Source organism: Pongo pygmaeus, chromosome 22 (genome assembly GCF_028885625.2).
Source record: "Pongo pygmaeus isolate AG05252 chromosome 22, NHGRI_mPonPyg2-v2.0_pri, whole genome shotgun sequence".
NCBI classification, from domain to species: Eukaryota; Metazoa; Chordata; class Mammalia; order Primates; family Hominidae; genus Pongo; species Pongo pygmaeus.
This window is the reverse complement of record NC_072395.2, coordinates 53,233,186-53,253,616: the sequence shown is the minus strand read 5'-3', so window position 1 is coordinate 53,253,616 and position 20,431 is coordinate 53,233,186. Positions and strand designations below refer to the sequence as shown.

General features: G+C 38.0%; 1 protein-coding gene across 1 annotated transcript in view; it reads left to right on the top strand.

The window, feature by feature from the left end:
* Positions 1 to 20,431, top strand: part of DSCAM (DS cell adhesion molecule) — an 828,718-nt gene that overhangs the window by 499,744 nt on the left and 308,543 nt on the right. The window contains exons 6-8 of the mRNA XM_054468799.2: positions 4,990 to 5,265; positions 13,539 to 13,835; positions 14,565 to 14,840. Of these exons, the coding sequence (XP_054324774.1) occupies positions 4,990 to 5,265; positions 13,539 to 13,835; positions 14,565 to 14,840 (849 nt within the window). The remainder of the gene's footprint in view (positions 1 to 4,989; positions 5,266 to 13,538; positions 13,836 to 14,564; positions 14,841 to 20,431) is intronic.

Genomic DNA, 20,431 nt, shown 5'->3' with positions numbered 1-20,431 from the left:
TGCCCCTGAAAATAAGCTCTGAATCTGTACTTACAGCCTTGGCGTCCTTCCTGAATGTCAGACAAGTGTGTCAACCAGCTTTCTTTCAGAAATTTAGTTGGCACTTCAAAACAACAGTGTCGGATACCAAATTGAACTCTCCACCACCTCTTCCTTCCAAATGGCTCTTGTTATCAACATCTTCCTCCTTCTCATCCCTCAGATGCAAGCACGAAATGTTGGGTGCTCTTTAAGCCTTTCCTTTCTACATCCTTCCAAGTCCTGCCATGTCCTGCCAAGTCATACAAACTGAATCTCACAGTTACTCAGCTCTGTTCTCAACCTCTGTCCTGTCCTAGATTGGATCTGAATTGTACCTGCACTAGACATGTGTAATGTCTTCAATGACCGGTTTTCCTCACCCTAATTTGTCAAAAGACCTATGACCTAGTGATTCCATTAAAAATATGTTCGAGCTGGGTGTGATGGCTTGTGTCTGTAGTCCCAGCTACCCAGGAGGCTGAGGCAGAAAGGGAGAGGAGTTTCAGGCTACAGAAACTCCTCTGTGTGATTGTGCCACTGCACTCCAGCCTAGGTGACAGAGCAAGGCCCCATTTCTGGGGGAAAAAAAAAGAAAGTATGACTTATTTGCTAAACATTTTTGAATGCCTTCTTTAGTTATCTTTGTTTAATTCCAAAATCTCAGGGACTCTCTGTTGTATCCAAAATGAATCAGAAACTCTCAGACATGCCCCTGCTCCCTGCCTTAATTCATGTGGTTCCCAATCTCTGTGATTCCCTCTTTCCATTTTGACTGATCTCAGTTCTATCCATCCTTGATATCTGTGGATTTCCTGCTCTTCCCATCCACCATCCTCCACATGTGCTATGTCTCTAATGGCCCCTCCATCACTCTGGTTGGTTATTACAGCCATTTATTGCCTTTGTCTTATCAACCTAGAAGACTGAGCTCCTTGAAAACAAAGTGTGGTGAGATGAAAAGTTAGGAACAACCGGGGTAAAAAAAAGCGTTTTTTTCACCCCCTTTTTGATGGGGTTGTTTGTTTTTTTCCTTGTAAATTTGTTTAAGTTCCTTGTAGACTCTGGATATTAGACCTTAGTCAGATGGACAGATTGCAAAAATTTTCTCCCATTCTGTAGGTTGCCTGTTCACTCTGATAGTTTCTTTTGCTGAGTAAGTAGAAGCTTATTAGTTTAATTAGATCCCATTTGTCAATTTTGGCTTTTGTTGCAATTGCTTTTGGTGTTTCAGTCATTAAGTCTTTGTCCATGCATATGTCCTGAATGGTATTGACTAGGTTTTCTTCTAGCGTTTCTATGGTTTTAGGTTTTACATTTAAGTCTTTAATCCATCTTGAGTTAATTTTTGTATAAGGTGTAAACAAACCTGTAGGTTCAGCGCATGTATCCCAGGACTTAAAGTGAAGTAATAATAATAATAATAATAATAATAAAAAGGAGAAGATTACCAGAATGGATTAAGAACAAATCTTAGCCATCTGTCATCTACAAGAGATGTTTGTTAATTTAAAAGATGTATTTATATGTCTTCTAGCCTCCATTTGCTTCTGCTAAATAATCAGAGGTCATTCAGATCTTTGTTTCTGTATATGTTATTTGCCATTTGTGCTGTCTGCTTTAAAGGATTTCTCTTTATTTTTGGTTTTCTATAATTTGTAATATGACTAGACAGGATTTTCATCAGATTTGCCCTGCTCAGCACTTTCTGACCTTTAAAAATCTGTAACTATAGGTCTTTCACCAAAAATTTTGTTTTGTTTTGTTTAGTATTGCCATTTACCTGTTGATTGGATTTGGCTGAGTTACTTAAGCTCTCTGAATAACCATTTTCTGTTTTGTAAAATGGAGATAACACAAAAATTACAGGATTAGAAGACTGACTTAAATGATATATGAAAGATAGTTGATAATTTTATAGCACATGCTAGTTGCACCACAAATATTATTCCATTTTTCTTGCCTGTGAGTTTAACCTCATCCTTGGCATATGACAGATGCTCAGTAAATGTTTTCTACATTGGATTAAGGTTGTTGAATTGAAAACATAGCAAGGCGAGGATGAGAGTTTCATCCCTGTCTAAATCACTCAGCCTCATTTTAAAGAAAAACTCTTTTTCATGGTCACACATTCTAATACCAACCTGTTTTTGTTTTTGTTTTTGTTTTCTCACAATTGTGTGTTATTGGCCCTGGGTAAACCACATATGGCATACGTGTGTGAGAATGGCCCGGGGCAAACCAACCAGTGCCACCTTGGGACAAGGCAACTTAGGATTTATATGTTCAATACTTATGTCACTATTGGTAGCCAGCACATGGCTTTTTTTTTTTTTCGAGGAGTGTCACTCTGTCCCCCAGGCTAGAGTGCAGTAGCGCCATCTCAGCTCACTGCAAGCTCCTCCTCCCAGGTTCACACCATTCTCCTGCCTCAGCCTCCCAAGTAGCTGGGACTACAGGAGCCCACCACCACGCCCGGCTAATTTTTTGTATTTTTAGTAGAGACAGGGATTCACTATGTTAGCCAGGATGGTCTCCATCTCCTGACCTCGTGATCCTCCCGCTTTGGCCTCCCAAAGTGCTGGGATTACAGGTGTGAGCCACCGTGCCTGGACTGTATTTCTTATTGTCAGTGGATTTATATCAACATCCTCACACAGACTCCTGAGAAGGCAGTTTGACCAACAATATTGCATTTGTTGCAAAGAGAAATAAAGCCAGAAATAAAAAACAGCGAGAGGATGTTCTCAAATGAAATGTTCCTCTGTGAAATAATATGGCTGATAGGAACTGTATGGAGTATGATTGCAAAAATGTGGCTGATAGGAACTGTGTGGAGTATGATTGCAATAATGTGTCTGATAGGAACTGTGTGGAGTATGATTGCAATAATGTAACTGATAGGAACTGTATGGGGTGTGATTGCAATAATGTGGCTGATAGGAACTCTATGGAGTATGATTGCAATTATGTGGCTGATAGGAACTGTGAGGGGTATGATTGCAATAATGCGGCTGATAGGAACTCTATGGGGTATGATTGCAATAATGTGGCTGATAGGAACTGTATGGGGTGTGATTGCAATAATGCGGCTGATAGGAACTGTATGGAGTATGATTGCAATAATGTGACTGATAGGAACTGTATGGGGTATGATTGCAATAATGTGGCTTACAGGAACTGTATGGGGTGTGATTGCAATAATGTGGCTGATAGGAACTGTATGGGGTGTGATTGCAATAATGTGGCTGATAGGAACTGTATGGGATGTGATTGCAATAATGTGACTGATACGAACTGTATGGGGTATGATTGCAGTAATGTGGCTGATAGGAACTGTGTGGGGTATGATTGCAGTAATGTGGCTGATAGGAACTATATGGCATATGATTGCAATAATGCGACTGATAGGAACTGTATGGGGTATGATTGCAATAATGCGGCTGATAGGAACTGTATGGGGTACGATTGCAATAATGTGGCTGATAGGAACTGTATGGGGTGTGATTGCAATAATGTGGCTGATAGGAACTGTATGGGGTGTGATTGCAATAATGTGGCTGATAGGAACTGTGTGGGGTATGATTGCAATAATGTGGCTGATAGGAACTGTATGGGGTGTGATTGCAATTATGTGACTGATACGAACTGTATGGAGTATGATTGCAATAATGTGGCTGATAGGAACTGTGTGGGGTGTGATTGCAATAATGTGGCTGATAGGAACTGTATGGGGTGTGATTGCAATAATGTGGCTGATAGGAACTGTATGGGGTGTGATTGCAATAATGTGACTGATACGAACTGTATGGAGTATGATTGCAATAATGTGGCTGATAGGAACTGTGTGGGGTATGATTGCAATAATGTGGCTGATAGGAACTGTGTGGGGTATGATTGCAATAATGTGGCTGATAGGAACTGTATGGGGTATGATTGCAATAATGTGGCTGATAGGAACTGTGTGGGGTATGATTGCAATAATGTGGCTGATAGGAACTGTATGGCATATGATTGCAATAATGTGGCTGATAGGAACTGTATGGCATATGATTGCAATAATGTGGCTGATAGGAACTGTATGGCGTATGATTGCAATAATGTGGCTGATAGGAACTGTATGGGGTATGATTGCAATAATGTGACTGATAGGAACTGTATGGGGTATGATTGCAATAATGTGGCTGATAGGAACTGTATGGGGTATGATTGCAATAATGTGGCTGATAGGAACTGTATGGGATGTGATTGCAATAATGTGGCTGATAGGAACTGTGTGGGGTGTGATTGCAATAATGTGGCTGATAGGAACTGTATGGGGTGTGATTGCAATAATGTGACTGATACGAACTGTATGGGGTATGATTGCAATAATGTGGCTGATAGGAACTGTGTGGGGTATGATTGCAATAATGTGGCTGATAGGAACTGTGTGGGGTATGATTGCAATAATGTGGCTTATAGGAACTGTGTGGGGTATGATTGCAATAATGTGGCTGATGGGAACTGTATGGGGTATGATTGCAATAATGTGGCTGATAGGATCTGTGTGGGGTATGATTGCAATAATGTGGCTGATAGGAACTGTGTGGAGTATGATTGCAATAATGTGGTTGATAGGAACTGTGTGGGGTATGATTGCAATAATGTGGCTTATAGGAACTGTGGGGTATGATTGCAATAATGTGGCTGATGGGAACTGTATGGGGTATGATTGCAATAATGTGGCTGATAGGATCTGTGTGGGGTATGATTGCAATAATGTGGCTGATAGGAACTGTGTGGAGTATGATTGCAATAATGTGGTTGATAGGAACTGTGTGGAGTATGATTGCAATAATGTGGCTGATAGGAACTGTGTGGAGTATGATTGCGTGTTGCACTTGCTTTGTTGAAAGTCCAGCCTGTTGTTGAAATGCTATCTAGTGATGTTTTTACCTTTTATTCTCTCTCTCTTACTAAAACCTCCAGAGCCACTGAAAGCCACCATCAGTCCCAGGAAGGTTAAAAGCAGCGTGGGTAGCCAAGTTTCCTTGTCCTGCAGCGTGACAGGAACTGAGGACCAGGAACTCTCCTGGTACCGCAATGGTGAAATCCTCAACCCTGGAAAAAATGTGAGGATCACAGGGATCAACCACGAAAACCTTATAATGGATCACATGGTCAAAAGTGACGGGGGCGCATACCAGTGCTTTGTGCGCAAGGACAAGCTGTCCGCTCAAGACTATGTGCAGGTGGTCCTTGAAGGTCAGTGGGCCTCGTTACAGGGTATGGCTGAAAAAGAACCCAAACCCAGAGCACTCAGAAAAGAAGACAGGGCAAAGCAGTGCTGATCGCTCAGTTCTAGGCTCTCTGTCTGTCTCACCAGCTAGTACTCTACCCTAATTTTTCAAGCTAAATCAGGCAAATGGGAGAGAAAGTTCTGACGAAAATAAAATTGTTTCACATTAGAAGTAATGTAAAGTAACATAAATGTGGCCCACTTGTGCATTAGAAGTTATTGCCAAGATTTAAATCTTAGAAGAAACTTGACACTTAACAGTTTTGTTGATCATTCATCCCTAGACCAGGGTCTTTCAAGAATGCCTTGCTTGGGGAATTTTTTTTTTTTTTTTTTTTTTTTTGAGATGGAGTTTTGCACTTGCTGCCCAGGCTGGAGTGCAGCGGCGCAATCTCAGCTCATCGCAACCTCTGCCTCCCGGGTTTAAGTGATTCTCCTGTCTCAGCGTCCAGAGTAGCTGGGATTACAGGCATGCGCCACCACACCTGGCTAATTTTGTATTTTTAGTAGAGATGGGGTTTTTCCATGTTGGTCAGGCTGGTCTCCAATTTCTGACCAGGTGATCTGCCCGCCTCAGCCCCCCAAAGTGCTGGGATTACAGGCATCTTGGGAAACTATTTTATGTGTTGTAGGATCTTTAGCAGCATTTTTGACTCCTTTCCACTACATGTATGCTAGGAGCACCTTCCTCCAAGTTGTTACAACCAAAAATGTCTCCAGACATTGCCAGGTGTTTGCTGGGTGGGGTGGGGGCAATAGCCTCCAGTGGAGAAGTACAACTTCAGATTGAAAATGCAGAGCAAAATGTCAGTACAGTGGTTGGTGGAATGAAAATATGGCATCTGTTTGGTGCAGTTGTGCCTAGTTCCATCCAAATGTTCACAGATTTAAGTAAATGAAATTTGTGAGGAATTATTTTGTGGTATAATAACAGGTTTTGGATATGTGATACGGTTTGCTTTTTTTAACTGGTTACTGCCTACTAAATCTTAAAGCTTATCAGTCAGCCAGAGAAAGAAGCTATCACAGGCAACATATATTTATCACTACCTGATTGAAGTAGCTTCTATCTGTGTATTTGTGTGTCTTGTTGGAAATTATGTCCTTATATATAATTTAAAATTCATCTGATACCAATTGATTAAAATAATAAAATGATTTTGATATAGCCTAAAGGGAGAACAAATAAAACACACTAATATATGAAAGTAAGTTTAAATATATCTTGATTATAAGACCATATTTCTGTCATTCTTTTTTAATCTTAGCTAATTTTTTAAGAAGTAGCAGGTTTAGCAATGAGATTCCTGTTTTGATTCAATCGTTTCATTGCGGATAGTGAGATTTTTAAAGCAGAGGTGAAATTAGCTGAAGGCATGGTATTCATATTAAATGCCTGACACTGTGTTCCGTATGATAATTAAGTGCAGGAAGTAATCAATTTGTGCAGAACCAGTTTGCTAATGATGGTGCACTCTAGTCTTTACATAGTCACTATTTTTAGATTCTTTGTAGAAAAAGGAGAAATTACCTGTCTAGGCCCAGTTACCTCGGCAACCATTTGGTGCAACTAAGAAAACCTAAAGACCATATTGATAATCCATAATGATGTCAGAAGAGTTCAGGTTATCAGAGTGACAGCAAGAAAGATTTCAAAGACACTCAGGTCTCCCTGGGAAAATAATGTCTGCTTTCATCTCCAAAAGAGCCTGTCACTTGAACTAAAAAGGGGGCCAAGGCGCACCGCCAGCACACTCGTGGATTTATTTGTCTCATGTCAGCTTCCATTCAGGACAAGAAGCTTCACTTTATATTTTTTCTCTTCTGAGAGATGACAGTGCTAATGTAGCAAAGAAAGCAGAAATGGAATTACAAATACATGTCTAGTACCTGCTTTAAAAGAGTGTCTGGCTAATTTCCTCTAGAAAACAGAAACACTCCCATTATTCTCACTGAAATAGTGATGGATTAAAGTAAAATTATAAAAATTTGCAATACTGTGAACTAGGACTGAGCATAGATACAATAGAGAATCTGGGAATATTTCCTATGAGCCTATAAAATGGAATTTAATAATTATAAGTTCAGGATAAAACCGTAATACCTGAAAAATGGAATGATTTTAAAAAAGAATAATAAAAGTTTCCAGTTCTGGGAATGGTGAAATAGCATATATCAGACTAACTCCCAAGATGATAAAAACAAGAAACTTTGGGAAAAGCAAAAGTGTATATAGACCTTTGAGAGACACCAAAAGCAAATTGGGGAGTGTCCTCTTCCACTGAAGACACATCTGAACTCCAAACATGGGGAGTGAGAATACAAATGTACAATAAAAAATAATTAGACATATAAAAAACAAGACTCTGCAGCCAAGGACAAAAGACAAAGCAAGCAGTAGAAACAAATCATGAGAGGACCCAGATGTTAGAACTGGCAGACAAGGACTTTACAGATGCTATTTTAAAATGTTCAGTAACTTACAAGAAAATATGGACTGAAAGAGTGAACATATGGGAAAGACCAACAGAGAAATTGAAACTGTAGAAAAGAATCCATAGAAATGAAAAAAAATCACCATATTTGCTTTAATACAAGATTAGAGAAGGAAGAAGAAAGTGTCAGTGAACTTGAAGATAAATCTTAGAAAATTATTCAATCTGAAGCATGGAGAGAAAGAAGACTACAAAGAAAATGATTAGAGCTTCAGTGACAAGCAGGACATCATCAGATAACCTGACATACACATATGACTAGAGGCCCAGAAAAATAGGAGATAGGGAATGCAGAAGAAAAAAGTATTCAGAGATAATGACCTTAGTTTTGTCAACTTTGGTATAAAAGTAAGGTTGCAGATCTAAGAAACTCAGCCAACTCCAAAAATAAACACAAAGAAAATTCTATGTCAGTACATCAGAGTTAAGCTGCTGAAAACCAAAGATAAAGAGAAAAACTTAAAAATCTGAGGGAGGAAAAATATTACATAAAGAGGACATTGATAACAAATGGTAGATGATTCATCAGATATTTTGGAGGACAGGAGACAATGGAGCAACATCTTTAAAATGTTGAAAAGAAAAAAACAAAGACACAAGCCCTGCCATCATAGACTTCTGTAGCAAAAAACCCAACAACAACAGGCTTTAAAAATTAAGGCAAAATAAAGATATTTTCAGTAATAAAAAGGTGGAAGAATATGATGTCAGCAGCCCTGCACATTAATAAATGATAAATGAAGTCATGCCAGATATAGAGAATGGACACTTGTATCTACAGGATACAGATAACATGGAACAGAAATGGAACATAAAATGGAAACATATCTATAAGAACAAATACCGTGAGAAATGGTAAATATATTAGTAAATATTTAGCAAAATTGTGTTTTCTTTTTTAATTTCTTCAAACAATTGATGATTATAACATTATAAAATTACCACACTTGGCCATGTGCTGTGGCTCACACCTGTAATCCCAGCATTTTAGGAAGCTGAGACAGGCGGCTCACTCGAGGTCAGGAGTTTGAGACCAGCCTGGCCAACATGGCAAAATCCTGTCTCTGCTAAAAATACAAAAACTACCCAGGTGTGGTGGCACGTGCCTATAATCCCAACTGCAGACAGAGGCAGGAGAATAGCTGGAACCCAGGAGGTGGAGGTTGCAGTGAGCCGAGATCCTGCTACTGCACTCCAGCCTAGGCGACAGAGTGAGACTCCATCTCTAAAAATAAAATAAAATAAAATAAAATAACACTTTTTTATAGAGTTAATATAATAAATAGGTGTAATAACACAAAGGGCAGAATTATTTGTTGCAAGGTTCTTACATTTCACATAAAGTACTGCAATCTTAACTTTTAGTAGACATAATTTAAAACATACACACACATCGATATACATATAGATGTGTGTGTGTGTGTGTATATAAATCAATTGGAGCTTATCTTGTAATGCAAGATTGGAAGAACATTAAAAATCTAATCCATGTAAGTCACTATATTAATAGAATAAGGGAGCAAATTCAATTGATTATCTCAATATATACAGAAAAAATCATTTGATGAAACTTGCATCCATTCAGCATAAAGAATTTCTAGCAAACTAGAGACTCCAGAGAGCTTCCTTGACCTAATAAGTGGCATCTTGAACAATCTACAGCTAAAATCATACTTACTGGTTAAACACTAAATGTTTTTCATTTAAGATTGAGACCAAATCAAGAATGCCCACATCCACCACTTCTATTCAACATTATACTAGCAGCCCTAGTTAGGCTTGAGTAGAAATAAAATGGATGGAGTTTGGAAAGGAAAAATTTCAGCTGTCTTAATTACAGGCATTGTTGTTTACAAAGAATATGCCAAGAAAACAATAAAGCAATTTCTAAAAGTGAGTTTAAAAAGTCGTTGGATATAAGAATGATATACAAAATGCAATTTTATTTCTATATACTCAGAACAAGCAATTGGAAACTAATATTTTGAAACTTTCATTTACAATAACATAAAACATAAGATAGGAATATATTTTAAACAAATGTGAAAGATTTCAACATACAAAAATACAAAACTCTGCTAATATAAAATTGAAATAACCTAAAAAATTGAAAAGATATACCATATTCAAGGATTAGAAAACTAAATATTCTTAAGTTAACAATTCTCTCTAAAATGATTAATGTGATTTCAAGCAAAACTGGGGCATGGTGGCTTGTGCCTGTAATCCTAGCACTTTGGGAGGCTGAGGCCTTTAGCCCAGGAGTTTGAGGCCAGCCTGGGAAACGGCAAAACTTCGTCTCTAAAAAAAAAAAAAAAAAAAAAAAAAAAAAAAAAAAAAATGCGTAGTGGTGTGCACCTGTAGTCCCAGCTACTACTTGGGAGATTGTGCCACAACACCAAGGACAACAGAGAGACACTATCTCAAAAAAAAAATGTATATATATATATACACATATACACATACATACTATATGTACCTTTTCAACAAATTAACACTGAAACAACTCAATGTATGGCCAAAAAAATGAGTATTAATCCCTACATCACACTTCATATCCACACAAAATTAAGTTGCTATCCATATAGAATTGAATATAAAGTATAAAGCAACACAGTCTCCAAAAGAAAACAGAATAATTCTTCATGATTTGTGAATAGGTAACGATTTCTTAGGACACAGAAAGCATTAAATGTCAACACAAATACATTATTAAGAAAAGAAAAAGGCAACCACAGACTGGGATAAAATATTTTATACACACACAAGTATATGTGTTACATATATGTTGACAGATATATATAATCTCTATAGGATATCTGACAAATGTGTCAGATCATTATAAGATATCTGACATAGATACTATATATATATTTCCTTGTATATATCTGACATAGATACTATATATATATATTTCCTTGTATATACTATATATATATATTTCCTTGTATTTCAAATACATAAAGATTTAAATTTGTTATATTCCACAACAAACCAAGAACAAAAAGGCAAACATTCTAATATAACAATGGCCAAAGATTTGAGCAGACACTCACTAAAGGAAACACATGGATGGCCAATAGGCACATAAAACACGTGCCTTCCATGGTATTTCTGGGAAAAATATGCAACCTGCATTTAGTCATGAGGAAATATGAGACAAACCCAATTTCAGCAACTGACTACAAAATTCTACAAAATTACTCTTCAAAAATATAAAAGTCAAGAAACACAAAAGAGGCTGAAGAATGTTCCAGATGAAAAGAGGCTGAAATGACATGAAACATAAATAATGGGTGATATGGACTGCGCTGGAAAAAAACAGTGACGAGGGATATTAGTGGTCAATCGACAGAATTTTGCTGTGGACAGTGCGTTAGATAATAGTACTGTTCCAAAGTTACATCTTCTAATTATATTCTAAGTGTACTCTGATTATGATGAAATATATGCACGTATAAAGCGTGCATACTCTATTATTATGTTTCTTCTAAGCTCAAGCACAGGCAAAACCAGCACATCCTAAGAGGAATCAGAGCAGTGATCTATGTTGGATGTGGATTTATTGAAAGGAGCCCTTAAGGAATTTTGGTAATGGAAATGTTTTGTGTCTTGATGGTTTTGGTGGTTACTCTGGTGTGTATATATTTAGCAAAACTAAGGTATACACTTAAGATCTGTATATTTCACTGTATGTAAAATTTACCTACAAAAAGAGAAGTATAACTGAAGAACACTTTTCTAAATACTTGAGTTTTCAGAGCTTAATGTAAAAATGAGTGAAAAGAAATCTACAGCTAAACACATTTTGCAAAAACCATGGAATTATAAAGGACATGTGAAATAACTCCAGTACTCCTAAGCATTAATGACTGATCATGGACAATGAATAGCAATCATGATGACATCTAACTTCTCTGTAGAATTAAACACAGGATGTGATGAGGCAATGTCTGCAGTGCGTTAAAGACAAAAGCATCAATTTTTCATTTTAATATTTTAAAGTTGTCTTTTTCATCTCTGATAGTAAGAGACAAAATGCTTACAACCCAAGGACACTGCAATATGCTACTTATGAGCATATCTTGGAGGAAACAAACTCCAGGGACTTCTCCAGCCACCTGAAACATGAGCTGGAATGAAGAAGTGAGATTCAGGAATTTGGGAAGGAGTAGGGGGTGGAGGGAAGAGCTGCAGCACAGCCCCCCCACCATGAAGACCCTATATAACTGGCCTCCCTGGCCAAGAACTAGGCCCCAAGGTTCTGGGGGAATGAGTGGCACTTTCCTCAAGGGTGTCTGGTAGTATTAAACATTAACTGTCACCTTTCCCTGATGGAATTGCAAGCTATCCTAAATTTTGCTTGCCTCCTTTCTTTTTGTTTATAATACTTTCCAATTTTCAACAAAAAAGATATTCAACAATGGAGATACATTACTTTTATAATAAAAATTTAAAACTAAAAAAAACTACTCATTCTTGTCTTTCATTATGGGACAACCCTTTAATTGAACACAAAAATTCTTTTAAAAAACAAAAATGTCCCCTCCAGCAAGGTCTCTTACCAGACTCAGAAATCCTGTGGCATGTGATTGCAATTATGTCAAAATGACCCACTTATGCCTAGAAAAAATATGTCACAGTGTTGATTTGTACGCCTGAGGCTGGCTGACCTATTGGTAACTTTTCTTCTGATTTTCATGCATTTCCTTTAATATGCATGTGTTTCTTTCTATAAATGGAAAAACATATATAAAAGAAACACGCATTTGTAACTATTACTATATAATAAGAGAAAAAAACCATATGGATGATAGAAAAATAATGGAATATGAAAATTTGATCTATGTAAACATACTGAAAATTTCTATGGAGACTTCTCTAAGATTAAGATCCTAGTTTGCCTGCGATAGTTCTGGGTCATGCCTGTTCTCTTGGCATAATTATTAGTCATTTCTGTTTCAGCCTCAGAAGTGTCCCAGGTTGGGTGTTAAATTATATGGCCAGCCTACTTAAGATACTTTTAGAGAGATTTAAAACATTAAGTACCCTACTTAAGCTATCTTTAGAGGTTTTTAATACATGGCATTTAATACAAACTTTATTTAGCTTCTACCCATTCTCAGAGACTTCATGGAAGTTTGCATGCAATTACCATTTGTAATTAAAGTTATTAAAACAGGATTTCTTATGAGAAAATGATGAAGATGAGGTCATCAATCTCTCAGTAGTTTCCTTTATTCCTGTAAACAATTCCCTAGTGAGAAAACCCCAAATAACTTGAGGAAGTATTAGATTGATGCAAAAGTAATTGCTGTTTTTGCCATTGCTTTTTGCAATCACTTTTGCACCAACCTAACAGATAAAGTGACTGTTTGTGGGGGTGAGTGGGTGTGGATTTTCCCTCTGTTTATAACTTTGTGTGAGGAAACACCAGTTTTAAATTAAGGACTTCTTAGGAGCTGTCATTGTTTAACCTGAACATCTGAGTTGTATTACCATTCCTCTTAAGTCAATCAGGAAATATAGAAACAGTTGATGAAAGCTTGCTAACGCTGTGCTTACCTGTTTTGAAAATAGTGAACTCTTGTTCTGATTAACGTTTTGCTTTATCAATAAAACCAGACCTTTTTGGTAGTGTTTAACAACTACAACATCTACCTCCTAGACATTAAAGACATGTACTTGGAAGTTGTTTAATTATTTGTATGTGCCACTTTCTTCCATAATTTGTTTTCCTGCAGATGGAACTCCCAAAATTATTTCTGCCTTTAGTGAAAAGGTGGTGAGTCCAGCAGAGCCGGTTTCCCTTATGTGCAACGTGAAGGGAACACCTTTGCCCACGATCACGTGGACCCTGGACGACGACCCGATTCTCAAGGGTGGCAGTCACCGCATCAGCCAAATGATCACATCGGAGGGAAATGTGGTCAGCTACCTGAACATCTCCAGCTCCCAGGTCCGGGACGGGGGAGTCTACCGCTGCACTGCCAACAACTCGGCGGGAGTCGTCCTGTACCAGGCTCGAATAAACGTAAGAGGTGCTTGTCAAATCAGCTCCTCAAAAAAACACACATAACTCATTGTAGTGGAGAAGAAGATTTCTGCATGCACCGAGCTGGGTCTTGGAATGCCAGAGCGGATTAACTGTTGCTTCCCATTTCCTACCCTCTCCTTCCTACTCAGGAATGGCACTGACTGGGTTAATGTTGGAAATGGCATTTTGGTTTCTGTAGTCAGCTTGTTCTTTTTTACTCTAGATCTGTTCACCTGATGTTTCCTTTCCTGGTTTATGCTCTGCATGCCCTTTCCCTTCTCCTTCTCTTCGGTTCCACATTCATGGTAAACTTTCATGTACATGGTATTAAACTTACATTCATGCTGCAACGTGGTGTAACCTCCATCGTCGTCCTAGATTTTACAGAGAGAGTTAAACAATTGATCAATCGCTGCCAGTGTTTTCACCAAAAGTGCATGATTGTCCAGTGCAGACTAGTTACTTTCTATTAATTAAATTGCCTTTTATCTTGTAATTTTTAATTCAAAACATTTTCATAGAAGTAGCAGATATTTAACATTTATTCATTTGAATTTAAGAAAAGAGAAACCTTCATTGTAGAAAATGCCACATGCAAAAATATTTGTTTAACTGAAAAAGATGTGCTTACATGAATATAATCTACATTTTTAACTCAAGGAAAGGTGTACCCATTTCCCCACATGAGATGTACCCTTAAATTATTTTCAAGAGTTTCTTTGTGTCTCTCCAGGGCCTGCAAGCATTCGACCAATGAAAAACATCACAGCAATAGCAGGACGGGACACATACATTCACTGTCGTGTGATTGGCTATCCGTATTACTCCATTAAATGGTACAAGAACTCTAACCTGCTTCCTTTCAACCACCGCCAAGTGGCATTTGAGAACAATGGAACTCTTAAACTTTCGGATGTGCAAAAGGAAGTGGACGAGGGGGAGTACACATGCAACGTGTTGGTTCAACCACAACTCTCCACCAGCCAGAGCGTCCACGTGACCGTGAAAGGTAAGGCCTGTTCTCCTGGTTCCAACACAACTCATTCCATAGCCCGACTACTTCCCAGACCAATGATTTGAAGTCGGGTAATCTAAGATCTGCTTATTTAGAGCAGGATAATTGTACAGGCTGAAGAATGACAGGGAACAGGAGATGTCTTCTTTACTACAGACTGAATCTTCACAGGAACTTTAGTTGATCTAATTTTCTCTCCAGGTGGAATTTTGGCTTGGTTTTCCAGAGGGCATGTGTTGTTAACATTACAACAGAAAAAAAGGAGCACATCATTGGCTTGGTTATCTAGTCATCTCTCAGATAATTTTTAAATAGATAACTTTCTTTTCCTAAAACCTCCTAAAAGCAAGGTCTCTTAGAACTTAACTGGAAGGGATTTTCTGTATTGGATGAGGATTTCAAACAAATGTCTTATCTTCTGTAGATGAGCAGGTCAAAGCAACAACATAGAAATTATATGTTTAAAGGATGCCACAGAATGTTTTCATCATTAAATTATTCTTTACATCATGACATGGACTGTCATGGAATCTACCTGTCAGGATGATCTTTACAGATCCTGCAATTTGAATTGACTACAATCTCCTTACCAGAAAAAAACAATAAGGTGATCAGACTCATCCAAGGATACACAGCTTTGTAGTGGCAGACCCTCAGAAAGACTCATTTCTTCTGTTCTACAAGTCAGTTTCCTGAGCTGAATATGAAATAAAATTGTTTTAATTATATAAGGAATCTACCTGAGGTAGGTCCTAGGAATAGAACTAATATGTTATAAAACTATTTCTAAAACCTGTGGGTGTTGCTTCTAGCCACATTGAGCTGTCTGTCTGAGCTGTCCAAGTTCTCTCTCCAGGAACCAATAATTGGCTTTTAGTTGCCCTTATTACAAAGTTGCATAGGTTTCCTGTGGTCTTCCCCAACCTTCTTTTCCCACCAACCCTGTGAGTTTTACTTTATTGAGAACACCTGCAGACACACAAACATGGAAATAATAATGTGTGTGTATTATTATTATGGGGCATATATATTGCATTGCATTATATATTATAGAATATGTATTGTGCATTGTATATTAGATATGTCTGCACATAATTATAAATCGGTTCTTAATAACCATATATCTTGAGAATTTCCTCAAATCACTAGATATTCTTGGTAAACCAGGCTGGTAATAGCTGCATAAAGGTTCATTTTGTGGTTGTGTTTATTTCTTTAATCCTCATTTACAGAACATCTGCTTCATGCCAGGCACTACTCTAGACACTGAGGAATACAATAATGAAAAAGATCTGCAAGGTCCTTTCCCTCATTGACTCTCTTCTCAGTCAGGAGAGACAAACAATAAACAAATAAAACAAGTGAATAGACCAGAAAACACCTAATGGTACTCCATACTATGCAGAGAATTAAAACATGGCAGTATCTTAATGGTTCATTGCAATAGTCAGATGCCATATCAACACATTTTCTGTACTCTGCCATCTTAAAATTCATTGGTCTGTCATACCCTTGGAAGGAATGTTTTACCCACACATGATTTTGTAACATAAAAAATTGATCATTTGGAAATGATTGGTTCACTGTGTTACGCAGATCTTCCAAATGTTGATACAATTTGTTATACAATATCAAAATATCACAATTACGAACATTACCATGATCTCATCAGAAAGTCTTCAAGTAAACTGTCAAGTTCATGCTGATGGATGCAAGTTTTCTAAAATTGTATTCTTTCTTGAAAGATTCAATTTTATTATTTATAATAAACACCATCAATTGTAATCGTGGGAGTGATGGGCTCATTTCTCTGTAAGAAATTGTTTGACAAATAGAAAAGACTGCATAACCATCGTTTTTAGGTAGCCATTCTTTTAAGAAAGAAATGGAATTCCATGAAAAAAAGCAGCTGGTCGAATTTGCAACTCAAGCAAGCACAGACATACTCTGCTTGAAGATAGCCGTGCTGCTCAGGAGGTAGAGGAAACACTGTGCCTTCTTCCCATTTTATTACACAGGACATAGAACATTAAAAATAACATGAGCTTTAGGGTAAAGATGTAATAAAACTGTTATTTTTCTTGCTTCATCAAGTGTCTGTAAATGAATCTGGCATTTTTAAAAAGCCAACTGAGAGTATGCATTGGTAAACAGTACAATGAATGGTCATCCTGTTAGTGTCCCTGCTGGGATTCATGGTAACGCCCAGCAGTCTCACCCACCATGGCTTTTGCTCCAACAGTGCAAATGTCAACACCATGAGAAAGGCAAACAGCACCTCAGCATTGTCATGAAAACGATTTTCTTCTTACAAATCACCTAAAGTTGTCTCAGGGATCCCTACAGGTCTGTGAGCTAAATTTTGAAAACATCTAATACAGTGCTAAAAATTTAGTTTATTTCTAATGTTTGACCATTACAAATGAGACATCAAATGAACTTCTTTATGCATTGGCCTTTGTCTGATTTTAAGATTATTTCTTTCAAGAAAAATTTCCAGAAGTATGACCACTGGATAAATAGGTATAATACTTTAATGTAATTTTTAGGAGACATAAATTTAAACAAAAGGACTTTGAATCATTAACATTTATTCTTTAAATTTGCCAGATCAGTATAAATCAGTATATTCATCTTAATCCTTTTGAAGTGACAGAAACCAACTCAAACTAGCTTATGGCCAAAAAAATAATTTATTGTCTCTTATAAACAATATATTTATGATTTCAGGAAATAATTCTATTGAATAATTTTTTCTTCAGGAGCTTCTTTTCTTCTAAATACTTATCATATAGTATAAAACTTGTCAGCTCCCTTGCAAGTCCTTGCAAACAAAAGAAGGAAAATATTATTTTATGTAGTATTTTATTGCCTGGAGAGAAATGGCAGTTGTTGGGATTTGGAGCTTGCAAAATTTATCAGAATAGTCAGGAAAAGCTGAATTGAAAAAGTGAGACTTTGAGCAAAGATGTGAAGGGGTTCAAGACAGCTCATGGATACCTGGGGGAGGGACATCCTAGGTAAAGGGAAGAGATAGAATTGCAAGGTCTAGAGTTTGCCTGGCAAGCTTGAGGAATAACAGAGAGGCTGGTGTGGCGGGAGCCAAGTGAACAAGAAAACACTAAGAGGCCTTGAGTCAGAAGGAGCAAAACCTTTTCATGGGGGACTTACTAGATCAGGACTTCGGTTTTCAGGACATGGGGTTTTCTGCTGAGTGAGATGGGGACTTTATTGGATGACTTTAAACAGAAAAGTCACATGGCCAGACTAAGGTTTTAAAAGGATGCTTTTAGCCAGGCATGGTGGGACGAGCCTGTAGTCCCAGCTACTCCAGAGGCTGAGACAGGAGAATACTTCGAGTCTAGTAGTTTGAGGTTGTGGTGCACTATATTTGCACCTGTGAATAGACACTGCACTCCAGCCTGGGCAACATAGTGAGAGCCCATCTCTAAAAAAGAATAAGAAGGATGCATCTGATTCCTGTGCTGAGAATGGTCTATTCGGGGAAAGGGCGCAAGTAGAATGATCTGTTGGAAAGTGAATCCAGGTGAGAGATGGTGGTGGCTTGGACCAGGGGAGAGCAGAGGAGGTGATGGGTAGAAGACAGACTCCGGATCTGTTTCGAAGGTCTATTCAATCGGTTTTCCTAGTGGTTGGATACAGGTGTGAGGAAAATAAAGCCATGAAGGATCAGGTCAGGCTTCTGGCCTGAGTATCAGGAAGAATGGCATTGCTTTCTACTGAGTCAGCAGAAGATGCAGTGGAGCGGTTTGAGGAAGGCGATTAGGAGTCTAGTTATCGATGTGTTGAGGTGGAAATACACACTAAACAAAGAAGTGGATGCTGTCAGTAGGAAATTAGATATGGGAGAGTAGAGTTCAGGAATCCAGGCTGCAGATCTGGTGACATCAGTGAATAGATGATGTTCAACACCAAGGCCTGAACAGGACCCTCAGGGGACTTTGTGCACCACACCGCAGACATTAACTTCATATGGACAGGCTTCCCCAGCCCCCAGTCAGGCTCACATTAGAACCTTTCACCAAATATCTGAAAATAAAGTCTGACAAAAATTCAAAAAAGGACTGTTTGAAATGTAAGTTTATCTATTTTTAGATTTCCCAGATTGGCACAGATCCATGTATTGACTATGACCCCATTGGTTGCAAGGTGCAAGAACCCAAATTACCTTTGCTTAAGCAGCCAGGTGCAGAGGCTCTCTGCTGTAATCCCAGCTACTTGGGAGGCCTAGGTGTGATGTGGTACGCAACTGTAGTTCCAGCTACTCCGGAGACTCAGGCAGAAGAATGACTTGAGGCCAGAAGTGCGAGACTGCGGTGAACTACTTCCAAAACACAGTGACAGTTATACACCGTTCACGATCTTAGCCTTTACTCGGAACTTAGAAGGGTCTTAAATCAAATGACTTCTGAACATTTAAATTTACATTTTAAAAAGTTTTAATCTCAGCACTTTGGGAAACCGAGGCAGGAGGATCACTTGAGGCCAGGAGTTTGAGATCAGCCTGGCCAACATGGCAAAACCTGGTCTCTACTAAAAATACAAAAATTAGCCAGGCATGGTGGCACACACCTGTAATTCTAGCTACTCAGGTGGCCGAGGAGGGAGGATGGCTTGAACCCAGGAGGTGGAGTTTGCAGTGAGCCAAGATAGCACCACTGCACTCCATCCTGGGTGACAGGGCAAGACTCTGTCTCAATCAGTCAATCGATCGATCAATAAAATGTTTTTAAATGAAATATTAATATATAAATTAAATTATACTCCAGTGGTCAGGATTGTAGTTTATCAAGGCTTTTTAAAAATTAACAACCTTTACTATTTTCAGTTACCGAGTATTAGGGGAGGGAGAAAAATCAGCTAAATTTTAGGAAAAGACTTAGAATTTTGGCTTTCCCTGTGGGTTAGGATTGAAAGAGACTTTCTTATTTTGTTCATATAAATGCGGCTCCACTACCTTTCCTGGGAGACCACACAGTGAATATTTCACCCAGCTAATTTTGGAAGAGCAAACCTGAAGCCTTAAAAATCGGCTTCCTTGGGAAGTGGAAGTGGCCCACTTGATCCCAGCAATAATGCTGCCAACAGGGAAACCAAATTATTGTTATCCTGTCTCCAGGAGGTTCATTTTAAATACTGGATATAGCGGAAAGTGTGTGCATATGTGTTTAGATGATATTTGGAAACAATACTATTTTTTCATCATGTCTTTTTCTGGCAATAATCATAACCTTTTGCTTATTTTAGCGCATACGCCTACAATTTTTTTTCAATTTCAAAGATTGATATAAATAATATGCTTATTATTGATGGTGGTTGAAGCTTAAGCAGTTCTGAAATATATGTAACTATCCAGAAGTGCAAGTTTGCTGCCTTCAAACATATAGGCAGAAGTAAAAGTCAAAGTCCCTTCTTTCACTTCATTTCAACTTAACAAGCAGTTTTATATTTAACATATTTTCAAGCTTTGTCTTTCCCGTTTTAGGTGCCACATTGAACTTGAACGGTGCGTAATTGAGTGTTCTAATTGCTGGGGATCAACACTGCCAGGAAAGTTAATTGGC